At 42.8% G+C, this 10,000-nt stretch overlaps 1 protein-coding gene and 1 non-coding gene across 6 annotated transcripts in view; both read right to left on the bottom strand.

The window, feature by feature from the left end:
- The window catches only part of LOC115217603 (solute carrier family 22 member 8-like), a 38,334-nt gene that overhangs the window by 22,726 nt on the left and 5,608 nt on the right, over positions 1-10,000 (bottom strand). For all 5 annotated transcript variants that reach the window (XR_005001256.1, XR_005001257.1, XM_029787354.2 and 2 more), the window contains exon 4: positions 8,873-9,075. Coding sequence is in view for 3 of the 5 variants with exons in the window: in XM_029787354.2 (XP_029643214.1) it covers positions 8,873-9,075 (203 nt within the window). In the remaining 2 variants the exon portion in view is untranslated. The remainder of the gene's footprint in view (positions 1-8,872; positions 9,076-10,000) is intronic.
- The window catches only part of Trnal-caa, an 84-nt gene continuing 78 nt past the window's right edge, over positions 9,995-10,000 (bottom strand). The window contains exon 1 of the tRNA in view: positions 9,995-10,000. This exon is cut by the window's right edge and continues 78 nt beyond it. This is a non-coding gene — a tRNA (tRNA-Leu).

Genomic DNA, 10,000 nt, shown 5'->3' with positions numbered 1-10,000 from the left:
GCAGTGGGGCGGGTCCGCGACCCCATGCTCCCCGCCACGACACTTAGCCGTGTGGTTTCCTTTTTCTTCCTATCTCACATTTGTGAGGGATCTTTTACTCTCCACATTTTTCCATCTTTCATCAAACACTTTCTTACTCAGGCTCCTTCTCTCCAGTTCTATATGTCTTTTCAGGTGGAATTTAAAATATTCCACCAGACTTGAACCAGAGATGAAGTCGCCTGTTATCATTCCTTTCATCCTTGTCTTCCATACTACCTGTTTCGCAGTTGAAACCACGGCGAGAAAACAAAACTTACCTTCTTTCGTTAAGAAATCAGGTGGGCTGATTTTTACAATAGATTCGGCTGATAGCTGTACTCTTCGTTCACCTGACATTAGTTGTTCGGCACAATCCCACATATCTTTCACCCCCGAACACTGCACGATCGCGTGCGAGACGGTTTCCCGTTCTCGCCCACACCTCGTACAGGTCGGGCTGACTTGGCAACCGTGCCTTGAAAGCTTGTCCCGAACAGGTAAGGCTCCTCGGTAGCACTGCCAAGCCAAAGACTTCTGGAAATGATCCAGTGTCTTCGGCCCGAATGTACGTTGGAACAGACTGGCCAGCTGATTATCGTCGAAACCTAGGGCTTCCCCTAGCGTATCATCGTTACCGGCCTCTACAAACCCTCTATAAAACACAGCGGTAGAACCACTGCCGCAGGCATTACCCGAGCGACGGAATAGTCGGAGTGCCTTGCGACACTCCGTATACCACGTACCCAACTTCGATCTGCGATTATACCAGTCCTCCCGGCCACAGAAACTGGTGAACCTGGGGAACATCTGTTTCGCCAGCGGAGACCACGCCCGTTCACTACCCAGATGGAGCCACAGGTGCCTTAGCCTCAGCGCATTTCTGCGCATCATTAGCCACGGCATCCCTAGTCCACCCTGTAACGGTTTTTGACAGCAGACAGAGCGTCTCACAAGCGGTTTCGAGCCCTTCCACAAGAAGCGAAAGAGCTGTCTCTCCAACTTGATCAACCACGAATCCGGGCAAGGCACGACGGCAAGGCGGTAGGTGATCACCGATGCTATAAACACATTGGCCACCTCCGCCCTACCTTTCAAGGATAACCACCGCCAAGACCAAATCTTGACTATTGCAGCCACCTTGCTCGATACCTCGCTCCAGTTCTTCTCTATTTGGAGGTCCGGACCGAACCAAACCCCGAGCAACTTAATCGGGCCCTCCGTCCAACGTCCCACGACGCTGTCTGGAGGCATCGACTTGCCTCTCCAGGTGCCGAGTTGCAAGCCGACCGACTTTTCACGATTAACTTTTGCTCCTGTCACCGTCTCGTAAACCTCTATGGCCTTGCCTACTTTACGTAGGTGGTCCACTTCAGTCACGATGATAGTGATGTCATCCGCGTACGCCGAAACCGACATATCACGTCCTGGTTGCCTCGGGATGCCGCTCAGTCTTCGCAGCAGCGGCTCCAGGGCCACTACATACAAAAGCGGGGAGAGCGGACATCCCTGGCGAACCGAGCGTTTGACCTTGAACGGCTTAGAAAGAAAGCCGTTCACCTGAACTACCGAGTCGGCGTTGTCATACATTTCGATGATCCACCTGAGGAAGCCAAGACCTAGGCCGAACTGAGCCAGAACGGACACCAGGTAGTGATGGTCGACCCTATCGAACGCTTTAGACTGGTCTAAATGGACCACTGCCCCTCCCTTGCCGGGATCGTTATTTATTCCCTCTATCGTGTATCTAATAAGATGGAGATTATCCTGAATGGCTCTGCCCGGTACGGCGCACGTTTGCGCTTTCCCAATCAGTCCATTCGCGACACGCGCCAATCTGTTCGATAACACTTTGGCCAAAATCTTCAACTCTGCGTTAAGCAGAGTGATGGGCCTGAAATTATCTATTACGTCCCCCTTGCTCTGGTCCTTCCTGACTAGCGTCACCACTCCCCGGCGCACAGATCTGGGGATAAACCCATTCTGCTGCCAGTTTGCGTAGACGCCCGTCAGTAAGTCCCCGAACAAGTCCGGCATACTTTTATAAAGCTCGTAGGGTAGACCATCCAGTCCCGGCGCCTTACCCGCACCGCAATCCGCCATGGCCTCTATTACCTCCTCAGGTGTGATCGGCTCCTCACTACACTTCGCATCCTGCCCCGAGAGGCGCGGCAGCCCGTCGAGGAGGTCCGTAAGGTCTCTCCCCCTATCCGGTCCGCCGCTCCCCCCGAAAAGCTGGGCGAAGTGGTCCTGAAAAGCTTGACACATCTCCTCGGGCTCGTCTGTCAACTTACCTTGTTGGTTCGCCAGAGATCGAATTGTAGCATCGTTGCCACGTTGGGCTTCCACCACTCGGGCCCATCCTGCAGCCTTGATTCCTTCGCTCCCCATCGTACGTTGTCTAGCCCTGACAATGCAACCCATGTGTTTGGCTTCGAGGTGCTGGTTAAGAACCAGTCTCTTGACCTTCACCTGGTCTGCATTGCCAGTTCGCATTGCTTCCTCTAAGTCCTTAACTAGTGTAGTTACCTTTCTAGCCTCTCTAGCTACAAGATTAGTACTATATCTAACGGACTCATATTTTATGGCTCGCTTAAGGGCATACCACCATTTGTTGTTACAAATGGAGCCGGTCATGGCCCTCTGGATTATTAACCTAATCCTGTCCCTGTACTCCTTAATCGCCAAAAGGGACGTATTAAGTTTCCAGTAACCAGGACCTCTAGTTATCTTATCTACGTCTAGCCTACAGGTGACCATCTTGTGGTCACTGTAGCTGACTATATGGAGTTGTGGACTCTTAACTAGGTTCTTATCTACCTTCCTAATTAATATCCTGTCTATGTATGACTTTACCGATCCGTCGCTATTTGACCACGTCCACAGTGGAGCGCCCGGATGTTCCAGTCTATATGGATCTACCAGCTCAAAACGTCTTAGTAGATCCAGGAAGCAAGTATTTCCTTTTCTGTCTGTTCGCGAGCCTTCACAGTCTACCCGCACATCGCAGATTGTGTTGAAGTCCCCTAACATTACTACTGGGCACGATGTACTCAGAAACTTCTCCAGGTTCCGATAATAATCACTTTTCCCCTTACCGGGGGAGCGTAAACCGCAACCAGCCTGATTGTCTTACGGCTACTGAACGTCAACTCAATGACGACCAGCCTACCTTCCGGATCCGTAAAGATCAACTTTTTCTCAGAAACCCGGTTCTTTTTACACAGGACCAACACCCCGCTTCCGCCGACCGACGGGTTCGGAGAGATGACACTCTCGTAACCGTTGAACAGCGGGAGCAGATCTCTTGGCCCCTTTAACCGGGTTTCTGTGGCAACGACAACATCTAAATCCCGTGACCTGATGTCATTTAGGAAGCGCCCTTGCTTCCAGCTCTGCATCAGGCCACGCACATTCAAACACCCTACACGAATATGAGACATTACTTACCTTTATTCCGTTTTTCCTTTGGTGGTCGTGGCGGGGAAGTCCGCATTAATCAGTGACTCGTCCACTTCGAGTCGCGGACCCTTTATGTCCCCTGCGAACTGTGCATTTAACATGTTAAAGTTCCGTAAGTCCAATTTATAAATTTCTACATTTTTTGTAGATTTCTGTGGGTTTTCACCCTTTCTGCGCTTGGGATATTTCCCATTCCACTTTTAAGTCGGTCATTATTTTTGTCTATTGCCGCATATACTATTTGGGCTTCTGTAAATCTGCTTTTTTGTGGGCTTTGTGGGGGTGATGGGGAGGACCCCGGGGAGTATGATGGGGAGGAACACGAGGAGCGGGTTGAAATGGAGGGGTAATGCTCGGCACTGAGGGGTGGGGGTGGATTGGGTGGGGGCTTCTCTTTTTGTGGGGAACCGTGGTTGGGTGGGGATGGTTTTCCCCCCTGAGAGTTGGACTTCTTTTTGATTGTGCCAGGGTTGGTTGGGTTTGTGTCCGCATTCTTTCTCTTTGGCGTTTTCTTCCGCCTCACCGTTGTGAAGTCGTTCTCTTCTTCTTCTTCGTTTTTTTTTCTCTGCTTCTTCTTCTGTCTTTTTTCTTTCTTCCTCTTTCTTGCTGGTGGGGCATTCCATACGGATGTGACCTATCTCGCCACATCCGTAGCAACGTGGCTTTCGCCCCTCCACCACCACCCGCAAGTTAATTTCTTCCCCGAATTGTATTCCTTCTGGAACTTCCTCCATTGCCTCCGGGGTCGCTTGCACCACCACGTGCAATGCTTGTCCTCTCCAGTTTTCCTTTATCACTCTTCTGATGTTTATCACTGTTATTTTCTCTTCCAGCCCCATTAACAGTGCTGGAAGCAACCACCTCACGTCGACCTGTGGCGGCACGTCCTCCACTCTGATTTTTGTGGTTCTCCTCCCTAAATACGAGGGAATAATATTATTTCCTCCGTCTTTATTGGTGTTAGGGAGTGTTTTTTGGCCGTTTCTTCATTTCTGAAGTGCACCTCTATTGTTGCAAACTTTCTCCCCCACGTAACGTAGTCCATATCACTCCACACTGGTTTAAGGCATTTCTCAGCTTGGTCTTTGGTTATCCTTTCAATTTTCTTTTCTTTTATTACATAGGATTTATAAATTATCGTCCTTTTCTCGGTTTCCTCTTTAATTGTTTGTGGGAGGGCAGCTATCGCGTTATTTCCCTCCTTTTTAAACATTTTTTAAAACTTTTCATACTCCACCTCCTCCATCTTTATTTCCTCTGTCTTCCTACCAGCAGCGGCAGCGAAGTTAAACATCTTGGTTTTTTCACTTGGTTTGGAACCGTCACACACATTTGCTGATTTCTCAGCTTCGTTGGAAGTCAACCCTTCCGCGACTTTAGCCGTTTTCACAGCTTTTTTAACTGGCGAACCTTCATTCACTTTTGCTGTTTTCACAGTTTCATTGGAAGTCAACCCTTCCGCGACATTAGCCGTTTTCACAGCTTTTTTAACCGGCGAACCTTCATTCACTTTTGCTGTTTTCACAGCTTCATTGGAAGTCACACCTTCTGCAATTTTAGCTTCTTCAGCAATTTTCACATTTTTTTGTGTAGGCAAACCTACTACGTCATCATTTTTTGACATTTTTGAACAAATATTTTTGTTCATTTTTCCGTGGAATGTGTGTGTGTTTCAATGTACAGCAGTTCCCCTCCGTGAGGAGGGGAAAACAAAGTTTTCCTGGTTCAAAACCAGCAACAGTTCAAACAATTTTTAACAAGACAATTTAAACAGGTTTTAACACAAATTCAACAACAATATTTCACTGAAAAAACTCACGTGGTAAAAGTTCAATACTTAATTATCGGACAAACCATGCCAGACACTCAGTACTAGCGAATCCAAAAATACGAATGAGATCTATTATTCTCCCTGTCCACCCACGTGAGTCATAGAGCATTACATTTCTACAGAGGTAAAAACTGCAGTTCAAATTCTTGGAGAGAAAGCATTATATTGTTATCAAAGAAGGGGGTCGAATTAATTAATTGTTAATAAATTCGACCAAGCAGTATTCGGTATGTAAAGACCATTTACGGTATATTTGAAGTATTAATTTATAAAAATATGGTAAAGTAAAAGAATTCACTTTACCACACACCGAACTTTTCAGAAATAGCAGCCAAAAATTTGGCTATTTCTTCAACTGCAAATAAAAGTCTCCAGACAATGTATACTCAGAAAAATAACTCACATAGGTACAAGGGAAAAACAATGAAAGATCACATCCATATACGATACCCGAGGAAAGTCTGTTTCTGGATTTGTGGGTAAAACGCCACTTTTCCTTCATCAGCTCAGAGATTTCTTCCGATTTAGATTTGAAAATACTAAGAATCAAACATACCCGTCCGATATCTGTAACATCGGACAAACCATGCCAGACACCCAGTACTAGCGAATCCAAAAATACGAATGAGATCTATTATTCTCCCTGTCCACCCACGTGAGACAGGGAGAATAATAGATCTCATTCGTATTTTTGGATTCGCTAGTACTGGGTGTCTGGCATGGTTTGTCCGATGTTACAGATATCGGACGGGTATGTTTGATTCTTAGTATTTTCAAATCTAAATCGGAAGAAATCTCTGAGCTGATGAAGGAAAAGTGGCGTTTTACCCACAAATCCAGAAACAGACTTTCCTCGGGTATCGTATATGGATGTGATCTTTCATTGTTTTTCCCTTATACCTATGTGAGTTATTTTTCTGAGTATACATTGTCTGGAGACTTTTATTTGCAGTTGAAGAAATAGCCAAATTTTTGGCTGCTATTTCTGAAAAGTTCGGTGTGTGGTAAAGTGAATTCTTTTACTTTACCATATTTTTATAAATTAATACTTTATATATATATATAATATATATATATATATATATATATATATATATATATATATTATATATATATATATATATATATACATATATACGACAGGCTTCCTTCAGTCTCCATCTACCAAATCCACTCACAAGGCATTGGTCGGCCCGGGGCTATAGCAGAAGACACTTGCCCAAGAAGCCACGCAGTGGGACTGAACCCGGAACCATGTGGCTGGTTAGCAAGCTACTCACCACACAGCCACTCCTGCGCCTATACATATATACATATATATTGGTAAAAACGGTAAGATAACAAAAGAAAGAAAGCGACCTCAATATTATGTAAATAGAGGAAATGTATCTATAAAATAATATGTTACATTCTATCTATTGAGTAATGTAACATATTATTTTATAGATATATACATATATACGTATTTTTTATATTTTTATAAATCTATATATTTATATATTTCTTTATATTTTATGTATTTATTATTCTAGATGTTGTAATGTTAAAAAAAAATATTTTTTTAGTCGCTAAATTATTAATCATTAACTTTTAACCGCGATGGACTGTATTCACACATTTTTCTTATATTTTTCTTATATGCTTGTATTGATGAGTTCTGCTTCATCTTCCGTGATTTTATGGATGTATATTCTATATGAAAGAAAAAGCATTATGTGATTAAATGTTCGAGATATAAAATGTTACGTGGATGACCTTATATGGGTTTGTTCTGCAACCATAGTTTAATATATTTGTCTCATTTAATTGAGCACTTCTATAGCAGTCCTATTAAACATGTTGTTCCTGATAAGAAACAATCACTTTATTATTATTAACTCTTTACATGAACACCACCCTGTACATAACTCCATGTCCCCCTACATGGCCTTGCTTTTTGCTTTTTGAGCCAAAAAATTAACTAACTAACTAAATAATATATATATATATACATATATATATATATATATATATATACATATATACAAGGTTACCAAACTTAAAGGTTTACTGGCAGGAACTAGGAAGAAAATAGGCTTCTACAGGGTTTTCTTCCTAGTACCTACCAGGAAGCCTTTAAGTTTGGTAACCTCTTTTCTTCTAGTGTTTCCTGTAACTTAAATGCATGTCGCCTGCGGGTCGTTCTTGAAGCAAGACCACCTGCATAATGGCCTCAGGTCACTGGATTTAGATGTAGTAGCCCTGAGGATTTCCAACACACGCTTTTTCGCAATTGTTTTCATCAATTTGAGATCTTCGCATCTCTTACTCGATACGGAAAGGGTAGCTGCGTGGAGGATGGGCATGCTGTGGCCAATTATGCGTTGAGGATACGACATCTTTAGCGATTATTTGACGGTGAGCTGATGTAATCACTATTTGTCAGAAAGGAATTTCTGCAGCCTGTCTCAATAAATGCACCTTTAGTCCTGGATCAAGAATAGAACGGGTCAGAGACCTCGGAACCAGGAGCGTCGCCAATCACTCACAGCCCTCTACCAGTCGGGCAATGCAATCGATGAAAGTTCTACCTTGTATTTCGATAGGGAATTAGTGGCGGGCAACAGTGACGACGTAATCAGAGAATCTCTGGGCGTTGGGGCAAATCAACCGGCTGGTCTTTTCCAGAGGCCTCTGGAAAATTTCCAGGAATTTCAGTCAAGCAGTGCCACCAGAGCGCTATGCCGGTTCGAGATAAGCTCTACACGTACAGAAGTGGCTGCATGCATTCGTCTAGTGTCTGGGCATGTGGAACTTCTACTGACATGTGGAACATTATCGAACAGCTGTTGTCGCTTGTAGAGCAGGTTTGGATACCCGCTGGGCCCACCGTGAGGACTACCTCCTTGCTTTCTTTAGACCGGGAGGAGTCTCTGTCTGATGGCTATGGCGAAGAGACAATGTGGTAGACGAGACTGAAAGGACTGAAGGCAAATATTTTCCTCTTCGGCCAACCGCTCATAAATGTTTTACTTTGTAAAAGAAAGTAAGGTGGAGTGGGAAATACTACTCACAGTGTTTTTATTGAAAGATAGCTGAATGTGGCAGGGATTGCCCTTGTGAATGGGTGTACTCTGAGCATGAGGCTGTAGGCTGGGGAGAATGAAGAGGCGTACTACATTCGTGAAGTACACTTAGCGATCGGAGTATCCAGGATATGTGGGGTTACTTTGTTGCCCTTGGGTGAATTTCCTTCCATTTGGGGAATTTTATAATTTAATATTTTATTGGTGTTAATTTTTATAAATAAACATACAGACATATATAATATAATATATATAATATAATATAATATAACATAATATAATATTACTATGATATATATATATATATATATATATATATATAATATATATATATATATATATATATATATATATATATATATATATATACAAGAGAGAGAGAGACGGAAAGAGAAAGAGAAAGACGTGTCTGTGTGCGCGTACGTATATTTGTGTGTGCATCTGTGTGTGTGTGTGTGTGTGTATGTGTGTGTAACGTGTAAAAAATGATACTTACAAGTAATCCACTAGGAAATATCCCGAGATGACAACATTAAACAAGAATAACGTATTCCAACCGTAATCCTTCAACAAGTAGGCTATCAAACCCAGAGTAGAATTATAGAATCCCCAACAACACATAAATATACTAGACATAACGATACGTTTCTCTTTCGGGTATAGTTCGCAAACCAACGTAACAGAGCTAAGAAAGTATATCTGAAAAGAGAAGAAAAGGACATTGAATGATGATAAACTATTGCAGATAGTTGATATGTCTTCTCCGACAATAAATATTAAGAGGTAATATTTATTCCCATTTTAAACTTGGATGTTCTGTTAGAACAAATTATACTGCACAAGTCGCCATGAGAAAAACACACACTCTCTCTTTACTCTTTTACTCTTTTACTTGTTTCAGTCATTTAACTGTGGCCATGCTGGAGCACCACCTTTAGTCGAGCAAATCGAGCCCAGGACTTATTCTTTGTAAGCCTAGTACTTATTCTATCGGTCTCTTTTGCCGAACTGCTAAGTTACGGTGACGTAAGCACACCAGCATCGGTTGTCAAGCGATGTTGGGGGACAAACACAGACACACAAACAAATACACACACACACACACACACACAGACACATACACACACACACACACACACACACATATATATATATATATATGTAGGTCCCGGGTTGAGTCGGGGTTAACCACAGTAAATAAGGTACTCAATACATAGCAGAGTAAATTAATTTATTTTATAAAAGGAGCTTCTACAGGACTAGAACTGTTTCATTCAAATGAAATCATCAGGAGCTTCCTGATGATTTCATTTGAATGAAACAGTTCTAGTCCTGTAGAAGCTCCTTCTATAAAATATATATATATATATATATATATAATATATATATATATATATATATATATATATATTATATATATATATATATATATATATACATATATGCGACGGGTTTCTTTCAGTTTCCGTCTGCCAAATCCACTCACAAGGCTTTGGTTGGCCTGAGGCTATAGTAGAAGACACTTGCCCAAAGTCCCACGCAGTACTGAACTCGGAACCATGTGGTTGGTAAACAAGCTACTTAGTACACAGCCACTCTTACGCCTATAAAAAAAATCTGTCAG

The sequence above is a fragment of the Octopus sinensis genome, linkage group LG11 (assembly GCF_006345805.1).
Source record: "Octopus sinensis linkage group LG11, ASM634580v1, whole genome shotgun sequence".
Lineage (NCBI taxonomy): Eukaryota > Metazoa > Mollusca > Cephalopoda > Octopoda > Octopodidae > Octopus > Octopus sinensis.
The sequence above is the reverse complement of the archived record's forward strand: the minus strand, read 5'-3'. Positions and strand labels throughout refer to the sequence as shown.